A 19,326-nucleotide genomic window follows, 5' to 3' on the forward strand; every position below is an offset into this window, starting at 1 on the left:
ATAGTTAGGCGAATGTGCTACTTACTATAGAATAAACGAAGACAGCATGTTATTAACCAAAACAGATGGTGTATGCCTTGTATTGAAGTTGGGGAAGGATGAAGAAATTAATACTAACAAGGTAATATTTGTTGCTTCAAATGCGAAAAAATTGAGTAATGACCTAAAATTGAACGTCAAAAACAGTATACTTAAGTGATAACCTAAAATTGTAATAGTTCTAAAATAAGTGAAAATTGAGGTGGTATCTCCATTGCTCAATGATAATGATTGTCCTAAATGAGAAAAAAAATGTTCTATTGTGTGTATCAAAACTTAATACAATAGATGCAGTCATACTGTTTACCTTAACTAAAAATAAGTCATCATTGCCTCACTTATTCATAAAAAATCACCGGATTCAAGGTCAAAATACATGAGAATAGCTGCATGCATAGATAGATTAAGTATTGTTCTTTGTTTTATGTATGGTCAGTTTCAGATAAGCTTATCTTCCATCATCACTATTATTAATAATTGTTGTTCTAAAGCCAATCATTTCAATTAGCAAATTAATGAAAGAATGTTTGGGAAGATGGACAAAATAAGATAACTATGATTAATTAGTCAGTGTCAGTCCATTAAGTTCTCTGCTCATGACATGTGTCAGTTTGGGAACAGCTCTTCAACCGAACACAGTTAGAGATCATTACATTTGTCCACTGATTAAACATAACTGACTAAACATGCACACAGAGACATTAATAACTACAATTAATCTTAACATGATAACTAATTAGGAAAGTTTATCATCATCATCATCATCCGCTTATATAATTATAATAATGACTAAGTTGAGTGTATATATATAATATACAAGAATACTTAAGCTAAATCTGGAGATCTGCGAGTGTAGGAGTTGAGACTGAGCTCCAAAGAAGCACGAGAACCATTCTTGAAGCCGTCTTCAGAATGATACCAGCCGTTTCCATCATAGTTGTAAGAATTATTAGACTTGAGGTTGCAATAGCCATGAATGTCCTCACCGTGCATAGGGAATAAAGGGAGAGTTTCAATCTCAGCAGCACCATCCTCTTCTTGTTCTTCTTCCAGGGTTTCTTCAGTTGGCCTTATTTTGCCAAAGAAGTTGGCGTAGGGTGAGGAATAAGGATCCACGCCAACCCATCCCAAGTTGTGGTTTATTCCAACATGGCCACTGCTACCTCCAGCAGATATCGAACAGTCCTGAAAAATCATAAGGGTTCAAAACAAATGAAGAATTAACTAACACTTAAACACTTGATTGAATAATGGTTTAATAACCTGTACAAAACATTTTTCTAAATCTAGTGAGCTACTGTTTGAACTTTGTATTCACTCTCTCGAGTTGGTGGCTTCAACAGAAATGTAGTTTTATTTCATGACACATTGGTTTGTCGTTTTGGAAGAGTCAAGAGATCGATGGGGTTGGGTCTTCCTATTGTGGAACTTTCAAGGAATGAACAGTGTAAAGGACTGATTGTCGCTCCATTTTGTTGTTAAAGATCATCACTTACTTGTGCACAGCACATGGACTGTGATGGATCATGGATATTAGTTTCCATTTTAATGCATCACAAAGCTAAATGTGCATTGATGAGCATGGGTAGGAGAGTAAAAAATTAGAGAAAATCCAAAATTAAGAGTGGTTTATAACTTACCCTAAAACTTTTCTCCATGGGCACAGAAGCATAGCCATAATTCCCCATCTGGCCGACAGTAATCATCTCAACAGAAGAAGATGATGCAGAAGAGATCCCTGGATAGTAAAAGGTTAGAGACATGGTAAAAGAGTAACAGTTGAGATATGAGGGGAGGGTTTACCCGTAGAGGAAATGTTAGAATAGTTGGTATGAATAGGAGGATCTTGATCAGGTTTCCAAGGAAGAGCATTAGATGGGGCAGGAGGTCTTTGCATGGGCACATTATCAGAAGTGAACCTTTTCTTCTGCCTTTCTCGAGCTTTGTGGTTCTGGAACCAATAAAAGACATTCTTGCCTTCAATCTTACCGTACTGCCTCAGCCTAGCAGAGATCCTCTGAATCTGTTCTGCACTTGGGGATCTAATTCCATTGTTGTAGTAAAGGTCCTTCAATATTCTTATCTGGTCGGTTGTGGGAGTCCACCGTGTACTACTTTGCCTGCTGAGAAAGCCCCCTTTTCCACTGCCACCCTCGTCGTTTGGTTGGCTCCCTTGTGGTTGTTGAGGTTCCATCATGGAGTGGAAACAAAGACAAGGCAACAAAAAAGAATGTTGTTTGTTGGATAGAGAGAATGAGAATGAGAATGAGAGGGTAGGTAAGGTGAGGAGGGAGAGTGCATGAATTGAATTGTAGGAAATGATCGAAGGTGATCGAGGCGATGATATGAAGTTATTATAATAGGTGTCATTATAGATGAGGCACAGGCACAGGCACATAGTAGTACATGGAGTGATAAAGAGAGAAAATCACAAAAAATATCTGGGAGATAAGGACTGAGGTTGACAGAGTGGTGTTCATAAAAAGGGAAGGGACAAAAGAGAGCTTAGAAAGTGAGGGTACTATCAGGAATTACTTGGACGAAAAGGCATGACCAGGTATATGTGAAATAAAGTAGATAAAGGTAGAAAAATATATATATTGGATGAAAGGAAAGCAAAAAAGTAGATGTTCTGAATGAAAGAATGAATGAATGGCAATGGAATTGAATGATTTGGGAGTTCAATAGGTTCTTCTTTTCATGGAGAGTCGAGATATATATCACAAATGGCCCCTACACACATGTGTATATACATGTACAAAACCCTACTCTATATGCTACCAAGATATACTGTACTTATATATCAACAAGCATCTACATCTTATATATATATATATATATATATATATATGTTCATCAACAAGCATGTACATGTTATGTTATGTTATGCTCATACATCCAATTTTCTTGTTTTTCATTTTTGCTTTTTTATAATTTGAAGATGTACTTGTGAAGTAGATGGATGATGCGTGTACAAGCAAGACTACACCCTATGTGACAAAGATTTTGAAAATATACAGTGTTGAGAGAAAAGGGATATCCTAAAAGCTCATTTCTAATTCTTTCTTCGCATGCCTGAACTTTCAACACAACAGCAGTCACCAAAAACAGAAACATAAAGTAAACACTTCATCTAAAACTCTGTTTTGGTTATATGTACCTTTCAACTTATTAATCCTGAACCACACAAAATTCATTTTCTTCTCCATCATTTTTCTATTTTCAATTATTTTGACAATCGTAATAGTAATAAAAAAAAAAGATTTATGTAGGGAAATGAAAAGAGAAGAAGTGGGCAGTGCTTTTTGGGTTGCCTCTCGTGCATATAACTCTACAGTAAAAGAGTACCATTGTACAAGTTTTACATAAAAACGAACCAATCAGGGAAACTAGTGTGGATGGAACTATTCAATCTTTCCTTTCTGAACTCATTCTGTTGTAACAGTCTGGTTCATTTGATGTTTGATACAAAACAAAAACATTGGAAACAATATACTACTGATTCGAACGTTATTCAATCCTTGGTGTACGTGTCTCTATGTTTCAACTTTTTCAGATTTCATAATTTGCTTGATTTTGACACCGCCATCATGAGATTTGGCTTTCCTTATCATGCATTTACATGGCAATCTCTCTTATTGTTTCACATTCTTCTTCTCTTTTCTTTTATTTAGCAGCAACACTTCATTTTTCAACCCAATCTCTCTCCTCCAAAATCCTCAACTGCTTACCTCATAAGCTAGAGAGACCTCACAGCCGCAGTGGTACACTCCCTAGTCTTACGGGTAATCATCTTCTTTCCACTAATTTTCTTCCCGTATCTCCAAACATACATCACAAAGATCATTCCATATCTCTCTCTCTCTCTCTCTCTTTAGCCTTCTACTTCTACTGCTCTCATTTTCTTTTCCTTTTTCTTCTTTCCATCTTATACAACCATATAGAGTAAACTCCTACTCAACTTTTCATTTTCTTTCAACATTTTCTCAAGCTTCTAAACTAAATAGTTGCTTTCATGAGTTAAACATATGTAAATATTGCTACTTTTCCTGTGATATCATTTTGGTTCTTCAAACAAACAAAGCACAACGATCAGAAACGGGAACAATGATTTTGCCAACTTGATAGCTGTAATTGCCTTAATAAGTTTTTATGATTTGTAAACACGATGAACCCATGCGCGTGGGCTTTCTTCTTGTACTTAAGTTTTTATTCTTTTTTCTGTGAATATTAATGAAATGTTATTTATTTTATAACATCCTCTGCAGATTCCTTTTCCGATTGATGAAAACATTGAAAAGTCTAGTCGTGTATCAGATTTTCAGACATTCATCGAGCTGAATTTTCAATTGTTGCCCCCGAGACATACTTGCTTGCAATGCATCATTACATTCTCTCTAATTGTTATAATTAATTATTCTCCTCTACGTTTTATACCTATATTATTCAATTTTTTTCTTAAATTTATTCTATTATCTATTATCGTTATACTATTGGATTATTTATTCTAATAGTATGTAAAAAAAATAAAATCAGGTAAGCAGTTCATAAATATGAGGCAACCATGGACGAATCAAATCCACAACTGATGGACCTCCAAAATGCACAAAAGCCCATTCAAATAACAAACGTGTCAGGGTTAACTTCGTCTCGTTATCCAATATACATCTTCAAGTTTTAGACATAATTATGTGATAAAAAAATGTAAAGTTTGTTCGCTAAGCAAAGCAGGGCAAGGAACCGATGTTTTTGGTGTAGTTAGCTTTTAGCTATCAAAACCACTTTATGATTAAGCCTTGACGTTACGTACTCTTTTTTTGAAAAATATTTAGCACTTCTTTTTCAACAATTTATCAACTATAAACTACTCAATGTTTTGTTGGGAATACTCTTTATGTTTATAATATTCCAAAAAATACTTTTAAATGTTAACAACTATTATTACAGTTATTATTTTTATATATTAAACTTAGCTCATTTTATGAATAAGAAAATACATTATTATTGATTAAACACATGACAATGGTATAAAATTTAAAATATGTTATCAATAAGTTAATATCCATAATGTCGTATTAATTTTATTAAAGTTTGTAATAATAAGTATTGTTGAGTGTGAAATGAGTTATTATAAATCAATAAAAAATGTTGTTATAATTCATAAAATAATTATTAAGAGATTAAGAAACATCCTATACTAAGATTTATCATCGAATGGCTTGGTATAGAGTATTAGACTAATAATTTACCTTCATTTCAAGGAAGTAAGAAAAAAAATAAACACATTTTCAAAGGTAAAGCAGCAAACTGTTGCGGACAGCAGATTCTGGTTCTCATCGCCTTTCTTTTCCGTTTTCATGTAAGTGAGAGGAAGACTTAGTGAGAACACGATCCAACTCAGACTGTAATATTCATTCCATTCAACCGATCCTCACTTTTTTCTTGTCAAAGCAGGTGCTCCTGTTACCTTCTTATTTGCTTGATTGTTTTGTTGTACTTTAATCCCCTTTTTCCAGATTCCACAATAGTAATTACTTTTTTTATCTTTAAGCATTCAATTTCCTGTTTTAACTCTTTTGGGGGGATATTCGGTCTCAACTTTGATTATGGGTCGGGGTAAAATTTTGATTTTTCCCCTTTCCACTACAAGATCAGTTTGGAGAAAGGGGCGAGATCTTTTGTTTTTTTAAATACGTTTTGATTCTTTTCCTGCAATGAGATTGTTCAGAGTTTTGTTTTCTTAGTTCATTTTGTTTGGTTAACAATTCGAAGTGCTGTTTTGATCCTGGGCGGTTCTTGTTGCTCACCATACTATGCTGAATTGACTACAGCTTAAAATCCAAGCTTAAGTTAATTTTAAGTAAAAAGGAGAGAGAGAGAGACAAATGTTTTTCGAGGTTATAGCTCACAGGAGTTAACAGCTGGGTTAAGGTTAATTGTGTTTTTCTGGTTGCTTTATAGTGTCAGAAACACTAATTATTATTTATTTGTCTGTTTATTATTATTTATTTTTTCCCGCTTGAATGATTTTCTCTGTCTGTGAGATCTAGCTTCAAACGTAATTGTAGTGTCTCTATGTCAAAAAACATTGGTTGAGTCAACTGCTTGTGTGTGCTGTAAGTTGAAGACATAAACCATTGCTAACCAGGTAATGCGTGACGTAGAAGTCTGATTCCAAGAGGTTTGATATCAGACGAACGAGATGTTTGTCTTTTATTTGTATTACAATATTTTAGTACGTCTAGTTGATATAGGTGGATGCTATTAACTTTCTGAAGCTTCAAAGAAGCAAAGTATATAGATTTTGTCCTTGTTGCTTTCCCGGAGACGTTATTTTTAAACATGTTAAAGTTCTTGGGCGTATTCATGGTACTTGTGTTTGAAATGAGGACACTGGCAGACATGTATCTGAATAAATCACAAATGGATTTACCTTTGCTTTGCTATGTTTTATTATGTATTTGAACTTACTGTGCTGCATCCTTCTAGTTATATGATCACTTTCAAAGCCCACTTTTAGATAACTGGTAGTATCTTCCCGATTACTCTTTGGTGGAGCTTTGCCAAAGGTTTCATACGATGAAATATTGGCCTTTATTAGTTTTTTCTTAACACAATACATATCCTCCATGTATATTATGCTCTTGACATTTCTGTGAAACACTGGACAGGGCATGGCAACAGATGAAAATGCCGACCTGTTAGATGTGGAGTCCCAGCCGAGTGAATCACGTGAAACATGGAAGCAAGAGATTACAAGAAGCCAATCCGAAGTACATGTATTGCAGAAAGAATTTACAGAGGTAAAGGCTTGCAATCATGGTTCAGATGGAGAAGCAAAAAAAGAATTGGAGGTTCTTTGGCAAAGAGTCAAGACTGCTTCTACATTGTTGACTTACTTGAAATCAAAAGCTAGGCTCATGGCTGTTCCTCATCTAGCCCATACAGCTTGTGGCATCAAACAATTAGAGGGGGTAGGCTTTGTTGACAAAAATGGGATACCATTATCAGGTTGGTCCAGCAATGTTGACCTTTCTTCATTTGATGACGCAGATGAAGAATCTTGGATGGAAATTAGCCATCACCATGGTTCCTTTGACGAACAAGATGCAGCTTATATAGGAGAGATACTCAAGTCTGTACAAATGGTTGCAGATGTGATGGAAGCCCTCGTCAAAAGAGTTTTCTTGGCTGAGTCAGAAACTGCAATAGAAAAGGGAAAAGTAAGTGTAAGTCAGGAAGAAATTAAGCGGAAGTCTATCCAGTTAGAGAACGTTTCTGTGAAATTAGAGGAAATGGAGCGTTTTGCTTTGAATACGAACAGTATTCTAAATGAAATGCGGCAGAGAGTTGAGGACTTGGTGGAAGAAACAACCAGACAGAGAGAACGAGCTGCTGAAAATGAAGAAGAACTTTCTAGAGTGAAGCGGGAATTTGAGTCTCTGAAATCATACGTTAGTGGTCTAATCACAGTAAGAGAAACCTTGCTTTCTTCGGAGAAACAATTTCGAACTATTGAGAGGCTGTTTGAAAAGTAAGTATATTATTTGATATGAACAATATTATCACGCGTCTTGATAATAACCCAAATCAAGTTGCTTGATTCACATGCTTCAGTATACTTCATGCTGCATTTTTGTGCTTTATATATGATTTACTTTATGTTAACTTTGGCACCATGGCATCATTAAATTTCATTGGATCAGGTATTCTGCTTTTGTAGAATAATGTTATGCACATGGTCGTGATCTATCTCAGACTCTTATTTAGAAGGAAAAAATCATATGACTGAAATAATCTGTGGAACCTAAGTAAATACTAACGTGGTGTTGTAGGCATATATGTGAAGCAAAAGTTTCTGGTCCATAAGCCTGTTATTATGTTAAAATAACTTGGGGCTTGTCGTGGTTTGGTGTAAAATGTTGATGACTAGGTGTGTGTGTGTTTGTATAGCCGTCAATGACTCAACGCCAATTCATGACCACCCTTCCTTTTACAAACACACCTTGACTGTGAACATCCACTCATTTGCCTATGGTGCAGTTAAACATTCATTTGAATTGTCATTTACAATGTTCATTTCTACCTCTGATATGTACATTCATTTCTTATTGCCTGATGTTCCTCTGGAGCAGGCTAGTTGCAAAGACCACTCAATTAGAGGGTGAGAAGATGCAGAAAGAGGCTGAAGTTCAGAAACTTATGCAAGAGAATGTCAGGTTGAGTGCACTGCTTGACAAGAAAGAGGCTCAACTTCTTGCATTGAATGAACAATGTAAGGTTATGGCCTTAAGTGCTTCAAACATGTAAATGCCATAGCACGTGAGGGATGGTTGCTTTGCGTTTTATGCTGACCAATGGAGGCATCTAAAGTGAAAGCTTCACTGGATAAAGAACAAGGTCCTCTCATCCAGAAGAGGCATTAAACAAGGGTTATCCATAAACATCATTAATGCCTTGATTTTATTTTCTGTTGCCATTTATTGTTGTTAAGATTGAACACAGAAAATACTTGTGCTTGGAATGTAAACTTAGCGTGCTCTTTCACGGGGAAGAAAAAAAAAATGAGAATGGGGTGTCTCGTTGCTCCAAATACCTTGAGATTGAATCCTAACCTCACATCATTAACTAGTTAATTAATGTCAATCTTTATCATATTCTCTAAACAAGTAATTTGAATGATGAAAGACAAAAATATGTAGAATATTAATCTTGAAAATTATGTTGTCAAGATCGAAAATGAACAATTTATTATTAGTTACAATTGGATGTGAAGAGATTGATAAGTTATAAAAATACCACTATAAATTTGTTTAAAAAAAAAGATTGATAAGTTATTTCTATTTTCTTACTAATCAATTTTGATTTGTTTCTTCTTATTTTATGCGACTTCTCATTTATTAGTTTTATTTATTGATTCCATACTTTCTTTTTAAACATTGTTTTATTTTGGTGTATGAAAATTTCATAAATTCTAATACAAATTAATAAGTATATTTTAGAATTTTTAAAAGTAGATTATACAAGGGAAAAAAGTCATTTTGATGTATTATAAATGAATTAAAAAAATGTTAGACTTAATATTAAGACTTCATATGACAAGGATATGATAATGAATTTAATAGTCTAATGATACATAGACAACATTTTTTTACAACATTTGAACATCAATTATACGTGTCATTGTCTAATTGATCCAAATGACACTACTATGAACTAATGACACAATGACACATGTATGATGATGTTTAAATATTGTAAAAAAAATGTTTTCTAAGTATCTTTATCCAATTTAATATGAAATATCTGGATGTTGTCACGCAGAGAGAGCCACCATTCCAGATTATGTTTTTTAAGAGTAACGCAAAAAACTGAACAACTGCCGAGGATCAAAGCAAGCAAGGCATAGTCTAGTCGTATGAATCGGGCAGTACGAGTGCCAACAATTTCTGTAAAACCCTAAACTTCATTCTTCTGGCTTGTATCTTTCTCAATTTTGGAAAACCAAAACAATACACTGAATTTGGCAAATGTCTCACTCTCAACCGTTACCCCTCAAGAGACAAGGTGAGCATTTGTCCGATGATGGTGCTTCTGCCATTAAACCGTCTCGCCTCAAAATCGCAATACCATCTGAGGATTCCGACAAGAAGGTAATCAGCTTATATCATCAATTTCTTCAACCCTAATTCTGTCTCGTTGTTCCTCTAGGTCTGCATGATTCTTTCCTTCTTGGTTTCTTTTTCCTACGTTTTTGGTTTTTGGGTACCGAGTTTTTTCCCTAATGATTTTATTTTGGTTCAGAATGCGAACAATAGGATCAAAGATGTTGAAATTTGTGTCCCGATAGTGTATGGGACCATTGCATTCTATCTTGGCAGGAAGGCCAGTGAGTAAGTTGGGTCTCTGTTTGTGTCTTTTTTCTTTTTCTTTCTTTCTTGGGTCACTGGATTTGGCTACAGTCTCTAATCCTTCGTTTCTACCAGGTCTCAGTCACACAAGTGGACAGTCTATGTACGCGGAGCTTCGAATGAAGATCTTGGGGTGGTGATTAAGCGGGTTGTGTTTCAATTACATCCTAGTTTTAATAACCCCACTAGAGTTGTGGAGTCGCCACCGTTTGAGTTGTCAGAAAGTGGTTGGGGTGAATTTGAAATAGCCATCACTCTCTATTTCCACAGTGATGTCTGTGAAAAACAGTTGGACTTGTGAGTTTCGATTGCTTCTTTTGGGGTCTTCGTATTTTTCTGATTGAATAAACATCCATTTCGTTCTCGAACTATTTGAGTACATTTTAAGAATTAATTTGAAGGTCGATTTAATATGTTAGATGCTATTTAGCATGATTTCTGATACTTTTAGGGCTACTTGAGTAGTTTGTTTTACTTAGATATTTCATAGGAGAAAGAGCAATACGTCACACATGAAATAGGTGGCTTATCCTCTACTTGTTACCTGGACGATCACATTATTTTACTAACTTATGTTCATGAATTTCGATATTGTAGGTATCACCATTTGAAATTATATCCAGAAGATGAATCTGGCCCCCAGTCTACAAAAAAACCTGTAGTTGTTGAATCTTATAATGAGATTGTTTTTCCTGAACCCTCTGAGGGTTTTCTTGCACGTATACAGAATCATCCTGCTGTTAATGTGCCTAGGCTTCCTGCTGGTTTGAATTTACCAAGTCCTGGTACTATGCTTTAAATGTTATTTCCATTCCTACCATTATTTCGAATTTTGCCCCTTAAGACTTATACCCTTAAGCTTTCCCTCATTTTGGTTTATGCAGTACCAATTGATACTATGAGTGACAAGGAGAGAGGTGACACCAAAGATCATTCTCTGAACCAGTGGTTCTTGAACTTCTCTGAGGCGGATGAGCTCTTAAAACTTGCAGCAGCACGCCAGCAGGTTATTGTTCATTATTCAATTATTCTATCATGCCTCTTGAACTTGGTAGTTTTATTCTAGGGATTTATTAGTGGCTTTTATTGTGCATTAGTTTCTTGTGGATGCTATGCTATGTTATGCCGTTTCTTCCTGTTCCTTAAAGTAATATTATTTTATGCGCTATGAGGTGGTTACCATATGAAAGTAAATATATTAAATTCACTGATACTGATGTGCAACTAATCAAAATAATCTTTTAACAAAGTCTAGGAGGCTTTTATTGGATGGTGAAACTTAATGATTCAGTCCGTGGTTTTCACTAAATGTTTTATTTCTTTGGCATTGTTTTTGGATGCAAATGAAGCGAGCACTAACTTAACTACTGCAGTTGCACATGTGGGCTTCTCTGTCTTACAGCTTGAAAGCATTTTTTTAAATGTTTAGTCTTTTAACGGTTGTTGACTTTGTTCCCATGTCCTAGGTGCAAGCTCACATTGTTAAGCTGCGAAGACAATTAAGTTTGGTGGAAGGGCTACCTCAGCTGTCAAAACCACCCTCTGGTTATGAATGTACATGATTTTCCATTTTATAATTTTTTGGGCTCCCCCTTTGGGGTCAAACTTGGAAGATCAAGGATGAATAATCATGTATATATAGTCTTCGTTGTAGATTGTGTTGAATATTTTTTATCGGCAGAAAATATTAAAGTTTTAGAATAACGGACATGTTTAATAGCATTTCAGCGTAAAGTATGTATTGGTTGTAGATGTGTATGGGTCATACTTTGATGATTATAATATTTTATGTTAAATTAATTTATATTTAATCTCCCGTTTAATCCTTTAAAAATCTAACTTAAATGTACATAACAATTTTGTGGTGGAGGAACGTGTTTTCTGGTATCAAGCAGAAAATCTCCTAGGCCTTTTTTCCAGACATATCGGTGAAAATTTTATTTATTACTTAAGAAAGCTTTTTATCGTTGGCTAGCTTAAATCTAACATGATGATAAGCGTGTGCTTATCATCAATACTTTTTTCTTAAAATTTAATTAATTTGTAGTTAAAATTTAATAAAATAGTGAAAAATGCTTCCATGATAAACATTGTTTTTAGACTTACAAACATATTGTGTCGGTTTTGTAGTGGACTTTGGCTAATGTATGATGAGTACTCGTGACGGATAAAGGGACTTACGACTCTAGAGATAAAAAAGTAAAGATTTCTGTGCTATGTTTAGTTGTTGACAAAAAAAAACTTAGTGGTAGATGTAGATATATGTTACTGAGTATACAGAATACAATATACCCAAAAGTACTTTATTGTCCCATGTTCAAATTCATACTGTTCCAGAAGCTCTTGTTCTACCAAGCAAAGTCCAAATCAGGCCAGCTCAGTAAGCAAATTAGAAGTACAAATTTACAAAATTGAGAGGGGCCATCATAAACAAAGAACAAAAAAACGAGGGGTAATTATTAATGTGAAAAACTGAGGGCACCCAACACATGTTTGCGGAAAACTCAAGAAGAATAGAGGCAAGTTAGGGAACTAAGAAGGTGAGAAGGACTTTTCAGGCTTTGGGAGAGTGAATTTCGTGGCTTTCTTTCTTTTTAGAGAAAAGCCATCCTATCAAAGGCATCAGTGGCTTCCTCTTAGTCTTCTTGACAGAAGGGGGTCTCCCAAGCAATTCACCCTTGTTAGGAATCACATGAGCAAGTGCATGAGGACTGGCGAATTTCACATATCTTCTCCTTTGGAACTCAACTGTCTCTTCATTGCTTGGTGTTTTGATTTCCACATTGGTTGCAATGAACTTGAGGTCTTCGATCTCTGGATCATCCCGTCCCTGCAGCAACCTTTTCTCCCTTGCTTTTGTCTCTTCAAGTTCTTTCTTTGTTTGATCCAGTTCCTTCTTCAGGGACTTGATGCGCTGAACCAGCATGCTAGCTTCTTCTCTTGCTCCCTCAAGACTTTGCTTTGTCTCTTCCAGCTCAGCTGCCATTGCCCCACCTCTGCTTTGTGCACTCCCTTCAACTTGCATCTTAATCAGTCGACACACATGCATGATCACGACAAAAATTAATTAACAAACACACGTCTTTTGCAATCCGGAGGTAATTGCTATATGTATGACAAATTTGTTAAGTATTGTGTCTGTTAATTATGATTTCTGTCATTAACTGAAAGTACATGAAAAGTAAAGAGTAGAAAGAGAAATGAGAGAGAACCTCTTTGAGCTTGTTGGCATAAATTTCCCCAACTAATACTTTTTCTCCGAACAACATAACTGCTTCTTTGACAGACTTGAATGGGGCACGAGTGTCAATCTCTGTGCGTTCCATGATCACCATTTCCCTACTGAATGTATGTTTGTTCTTGAGCGTGATAGAATGAGAAAGTTGGTAATAACGATGGTAAGATATGTATGAGAGAATGTGTGAAGGCAAAGCTCCATTTAATACAACAGATGAGGGGACTAATCTAAAAGGGTGATTAGTAATGGGTTTTGGTGGTGGGTAACTTGAAAAGAAAATTAGTAGAATTACAAAACCTTTCTTTTCTTCGCGTCCACTTCACTGGTATTTCGTTAATTGAAGTTGACAAGGGTGGTTGAACTGTCCTCATAGTTTAGTTTAGTTTAGTTAGTTAGTTCAATCTGTATGATATCGAAATTTTTGATAGCATATAGTTTCTTTTTGGTTCCATTTCAGGCATTAGTGGAGCCCATCTAAAACATTTTCAGAAACAAAATAAGACTTGCCACGTTCGTGTTCTTAAGGAGGAGAGTTTTTTCATTCCAGTGCATCGTCCAAATTGCTATTTAAATAGGTATCCAACACTCTCTAGTTAGACCTACTTCCATATTTCAATCTAAACATATTTTTGTTATTAATATTGTTGTTCTTGGGGAGGTTCGACACACACATAGAACTTCACACATGGTAAGACATTGTCCGCTTTTGGGCCAAACCCTCACGGGTTTGCTTTTGGTACCACTCCAAAAGGCCTCTTACCATTAGAGACATTTATGTGTATATAAACCCTTGACCAGTCTTTCTTTCACTCAATGTGGAACTTTGTTTGCACTCCAACAGTTGTTAATACCTAATTTTAAATTCTCTTCGGATTAATTATTTGACCATTCTAAACTTTTGAACTTTTTTTTTCTAAGGCTAATAATATTGACAAGAGAAATAGATTATTCTAGTTAAATAATGAGTATTAAACGTTAGACGTATTCGTTAAAATATTAAACAAAGATATTCAAACATATATGGTGGTGTGTTATGTGTGGAGGATTTAGCTGTGTGCATTTGTAAAGAGAATGCAAATAAGGGAGAAGTTAATTGAGAGGAGAAGAAAAAGGTAAGAATAAAAAAATGTTGATATGTAAGGGTTACAAGTCAAGTATTAACATCATAATTACTTATGTGAATAGTACTTATTCATTGATTAAAATCACGCCTTACTTAAATTCTATTCAATGATTAAAGTCAAGCCTTACTTAAATGCTATGTAGGCTCGCTCAAATTTATTTTAGCAAACATGATTCATTCAAGTAAGTTGAAGCTTCACTCCAACAAATGTTTTATATGTCTAGGACTTATGTTGAATGAAAATTATTTTTTACAAAACTTTGAATATGAAATAAATAAAAAAGTTAAATCACGATAATAACATTGAAATAAAATAATTAAGTAAAACTAATAAAATGTAACATTAAAGAATTATAATTGTTAAAATAATCCTAAAATTTAGGTTCAAACTATGCCTAGTTGACACTTATTATACATTGTGATGCACTTATAATAATGGATGTCTGAAGGTTGGAGAGAAACTTACCCATAGAGTTATTTCAATGAGAATATTAAGCTTGTTTCACCCAATATTTAGATCGATGATTTATGCCTTATTTTTTTGAGTAGATTTGAAAGAGAGTAATTGAGTGGATTTGAGAGGATTTGAAGATAATTTTTGTTGTTGTTTATTTGAGTGAATTTGAAGGTAAATGAAAGTGGATTTGAAAATAAGGTTTGTGAGAATTAGTGTAGGATTTAATTTATGTGACAAATTAAAAAAATTTACTTCCAAATTCACTATCGATTACCTCCAAATTCACTCAAATAAACAACAACAAAAATTTTGAAATTTTGAAAGATACTATGTTGTATTACATGAAATTTTGAAAGTTTATAATCAATTTATTTTATTTAGCACACATGCTTCAAAATCTCTCAAGATTACATATATTTTTTTAAAATATTGATATTAAAATTAGAAAAACTCAAATATTTTATTTAATATCTTATCACTTATGATTTAGCTATTTACAATACTAAATTTTATTTATTTTGTAATATTATAAATAACTATTATCATCATTCATCAATATTAGTTTAGATAGTACGAGTCTTTATTGGCATAATGTACACCACTTTTATATTTAAACACATAAATGATAAATGCAAATTAGACAATTATATACATTTTTTCTATATTGGTATCAAAGTTTTTGATCCATATCCACAATAATCGTATCATTCGCTACCAACCAAAGAAATAATCTAACTACAATCTTTGTCAAGTTGAATAGAGACAAATATCCATTATGGAAATCTTTAATATTACTATTAATTAGAGGCTATAAACTTGATGACTATATGTTATACACAATCAAATGTATTGATCAATTCATTGTTGTGGATAACATGACAACAAAATTCAATCATAGTTATGAGGATTGACAAGCCCAAATCAAGCCATTTTAAAATGATTGGTAAGTTCTATGTCAATTAACATTGCAACTCAATTAATTAAGTGTGAAACATTTAAACAGCTTTGGGATGAAGCTCAAAGCCTTGCTGGTGCACACACCGGATCCATAATCGTCCATCTTAAATATGAATTTCACAACACACAGAAAAGAGACACAGAGCAATATTTGACAAGATGAAAAGCCTTACTGATAAGCTAAAATTGGTAATTTCAACAATTTCTAACTATGATTTAGTCATTGAGATACTAAATGGTTTGGATTCTGATTACAATCTCGTGGTTATTAGACTGTTTGATCATATTAACATCAGTCGAGTCGAATTGCAAACCCTATTGTTAACGAAGTTGATTAGATTAACTCAATAATTTTAGCAGTTTTAATCTTAATGCCTCTCCAAAAATTTGCTAGAATGAGTCTAAAGGCAACAAGTTTAGATCTTAAAGTGATTATAGATGTTTTAATTTCATAAGCATGAGAGGTGGTAAAGGAAGAGGTGGGATGTCTAAACCAATATGAAAGGTGTGCAAAAGGATTAGTCATATTGTTATATAATGTTATTACCAAATTGATAAGTCTTATACAAGGAAAACTTCATTTGTTGACCATGAAAAACAAGGAACACACAATGTATTCATGGCTTCACCCTATCAAGGTCAAGATCATGAATGATATTTTGATAATGAAGCCAAAAACCACGTGACTCACCAAAGTCACGAAATTCAGGAACTTGGTGAAAATAATGGTAAGAATTCTTTACTTATTGGTAATGGTGAAGAACGAAAAGTAATGACCTTGTGATCAACAAAATTGAATAACCTTCATTTGCATGATACTTTTTATGTTCTAGAAATCACCAAAAATTTGTTGAGTATCTCTAAATTGATTGCTCACAATAATATTCTTGTTGAGTTTGATGAAAGTTATTGTTTTAATAAAGACAAACTGATAAAGAAAGTTCTTTTAAAAGGAGAACTTAAAAATGATTTGTATCAACTATGTGACAATAAAAACTCGTATGTCTACATGTCTCTTAAAGAAAGTTGACATAGGAAACTTAGACATCCCAACAATAAAGTTTTGGAAAAGGTTTTGAAGGAATGCAATGTGAAAACATGATCTAGTGATTCATTCACAATTATGTCTCCATTTGAGTTCAAATATTATGTTCATTTTATTGATGATTTTAGTAGATTTACATGATTTCTTCTCTTAGCAAAAATAAAAAACTATACATACCTTCACCCTTTTCAAAGCTATGGATAAAAATCAGTTTAACAGAAAAATTAAAGTCCTAACCCTGTTAGCACAAGCCAAAATGCCCCTACACTACTGGCGAAAAACCTTCTCAACTGTTGTTTACCTAATCAATAGGCTTCATCATCAATAAATCCAAACAAAAGTCCATACTCATTGGTTTACAAAAAAGAACCTGACTATGGAAACTTAAAACCTTTTGACTATGTCTGTTATCCTTGTCTCAAACCGTACCATCAAAGTAAGCTCCAATTTCAAACAACTATATAAGTGTTTCTTGGTTACAATAATTTACACAAAGGATACAAATGCATTAACTCTTATAGGAGAATTTTCATCTCAAAACAAGTGATTTTCAATGAGAATCACTTTCCATTTCATGGAGATTTCATTGACACAATAAATTCTTTAAAAGAATTAACCATATCAATTTTACTTCCTAATTACTCTAGAAGTACCATTATCAACAATACTTTTAAACAAAACATCAATACTACAATTTATCAGGAAGAAATCACAGGTGATAGTCTTGCCAGCACTGGTACAGATAAAGAAGATCTTGGTGAATCTTGACAAAGATTTGTGAATATGACAAAGAACCAGGAAATGTTAAGGAAGCCCTAATCAAGCTATAATGGAACCGTGGAATGTAACTAAGACAAACTAAGTACATAAAAGATACTGTAGAGAAGTTCAACGTGGAGACAATTTCAGTCTGGCCAATACCAATGGTGGCTGGTAGACAAATCACTACAGAAGGAAAACCAATGACCAATGCTACTTTGAGGTGCACTGTAAAATTTGACCAACAATAGGCCAGACATTGCCTTTGTTGTCAACAAACTCAATCAATACATGAGCACAGTTACCATGGATCACAGGCAAGGAATAAAAAGAATTATAAGATATCTTTAAGACACAATGAACTTGTGTCTGCACGTAAAACCCTTAAATGATCTTAACATAACGAGATATTCTGATGCAGATTGGACAACTAGTACTGATGACAAAAATTCAATGGCAAGACAATGTGTATTTCTTGGAGAAACTCTTGTTTCCCAGTCTTCAATAAAATAAAAGGTAGTATCACAATCAAGCACAAAATCAGAATACAAAGCCTCAATTGACCTTGTAGTTGGAGTAGCTTGAATTAGATATCTGCTGTCAAAACTAAAACTACCAATGCTTACAAAACCAATTTGTGGTGTGATAATCTAAGTGCCAAGTCAATTGCTTCTAATTTGGTCATGCATGCACGGTCTAAACACATTGAGATAAATGTGCACTACATACATGATCAAGTCCTACAAAATGAAGTAATTGTGACCTATGTTCCTACTTCTGATCAAATTGCAGACTATCTGACTAAACATGTCACTCATACAATATTCAACTTCTTAAAAAACAAACTTGACATGATCATGTCACTACTCGTTTGAGAGGAGAGTTAGACAAAATCAAAATTTTTATTCAATATCCTATCATTTATGACTCTTAATTTTAGTTATTCACAATATTTTTTTTTATTAAGTAATATTACCGTAATTATATCAATCATAGTTTAAAATAATATTTATTTTTATCAGCATAATATTATAGATTAGTATTTATTATAGGTTTTTTTTACTTATTTTTTTTATTGTGTTTAAACAAATAAATGCAGAAAAGTAAGACTATTCAATACCCTTTCTATTTATTAATAACTAGTAATTCCCAGTTTTATTTAAACCAATGACTATAAATAAGTATAACTAATGTTTTGACATATTCATATTAATATATAGTAAAATTATTTCATGGTACACCCACTGGACAAAAATTTAATATAACTCAGCAGGATTATAGATTATTATTTATTATAGATTATTTTTTTGTACTTATTTTTTTTAAACACATAAATGTAGATAAATAAGACCATTCAATATCCTTTCCATCTATTAATAACTAATAATTCACAGTCTTTTTTAAACCAATGACTATAAATAAGTATAAGTCATCAAAATGTTTTGACATATTCATATTAATATATAATAAAATTATTTCATTGTACACCCACTGGACGAATATTTAATATAATTTCCTACATGTAATCATTTAAAAATGATTTGTTTATTTAATAATCATAAAAAGTAAATTAAAGATATTTGGTGGTCAATTAATCAAATAGATTGAAATTACTATATAAACCAAGATAAAATATACTCATTATTCTTTTAATAAATTTGGTGTACAAAATTATATTTTATATTTAATTTTTTTTCACAATAATATTTTCAAATTTCTTCTAAACGTAAACATTGGTTATATATGTTCCTTTCGTCATAAGATTTGAATACGAGTAAGTAAATTTTCTACCATTTT

General features: G+C 33.3%; 4 protein-coding genes across 5 annotated transcripts; 2 read left to right on the top strand and 2 right to left on the bottom strand.

Moving 5' to 3' along the window:
• Window positions 1-811: 811 nt before the first annotated feature.
• Window positions 812-2,768, bottom strand: LOC106776674 (protein WUSCHEL). Its single transcript, XM_014664153.2, has 3 exons — window positions 1,843-2,768; window positions 1,680-1,777; window positions 812-1,224 (listed from the first exon to the last, which is right to left on the bottom strand). The coding sequence occupies exons 1-3, from the start codon at window positions 2,435-2,437 to the stop codon at window positions 865-867; spliced, it is 1,053 nt and encodes a 350-aa protein (XP_014519639.2). The 5' UTR covers window positions 2,438-2,768; the 3' UTR covers window positions 812-864.
• Window positions 2,769-5,287: 2,519 nt separating this feature from the next.
• LOC106778098 lies at window positions 5,288-8,640 on the top strand. Of its 2 annotated transcripts, none has more exons than XM_014666011.2 (3): window positions 5,288-5,493; window positions 6,711-7,573; window positions 8,175-8,640. In XM_014666011.2, the coding sequence occupies exons 2-3, from the start codon at window positions 6,714-6,716 to the stop codon at window positions 8,347-8,349; spliced, it is 1,035 nt and encodes a 344-aa protein (XP_014521497.1). In that variant the 5' UTR covers window positions 5,288-5,493; window positions 6,711-6,713; the 3' UTR covers window positions 8,350-8,640. The 2 variants fall into 2 exon arrangements, with proteins under 2 accessions (XP_014521497.1, XP_014521499.1); XM_014666013.2 differs by having other exon boundaries at window positions 5,298-5,398.
• A 708-nt stretch (window positions 8,641-9,348) lies between these two features.
• LOC106777003 (transcription initiation factor TFIID subunit 14b) lies at window positions 9,349-11,687 on the top strand. The gene is made up of 6 exons (XM_022775865.1): window positions 9,349-9,692; window positions 9,844-9,932; window positions 10,026-10,247; window positions 10,548-10,735; window positions 10,835-10,956; window positions 11,417-11,687. The coding sequence occupies exons 1-6, from the start codon at window positions 9,570-9,572 to the stop codon at window positions 11,510-11,512; spliced, it is 840 nt and encodes a 279-aa protein (XP_022631586.1). The 5' UTR covers window positions 9,349-9,569; the 3' UTR covers window positions 11,513-11,687.
• A 357-nt stretch (window positions 11,688-12,044) lies between these two features.
• LOC106777386 (WEB family protein At2g17940) lies at window positions 12,045-13,544 on the bottom strand. Its single transcript, XM_014664967.2, has 2 exons — window positions 13,163-13,544; window positions 12,045-12,975 (listed from the first exon to the last, which is right to left on the bottom strand). Exons 1-2 carry the CDS (start codon window positions 13,283-13,285, stop codon window positions 12,505-12,507), a joined length of 594 nt encoding a protein of 197 aa, XP_014520453.1. The 5' UTR covers window positions 13,286-13,544; the 3' UTR covers window positions 12,045-12,504.
• Window positions 13,545-19,326: the final 5,782 nt, after the last annotated feature.

This window comes from Vigna radiata, chromosome 11 (assembly GCF_000741045.1).
Source record: "Vigna radiata var. radiata cultivar VC1973A chromosome 11, Vradiata_ver6, whole genome shotgun sequence".
Lineage (NCBI taxonomy): Eukaryota > Viridiplantae > Streptophyta > Magnoliopsida > Fabales > Fabaceae > Vigna > Vigna radiata.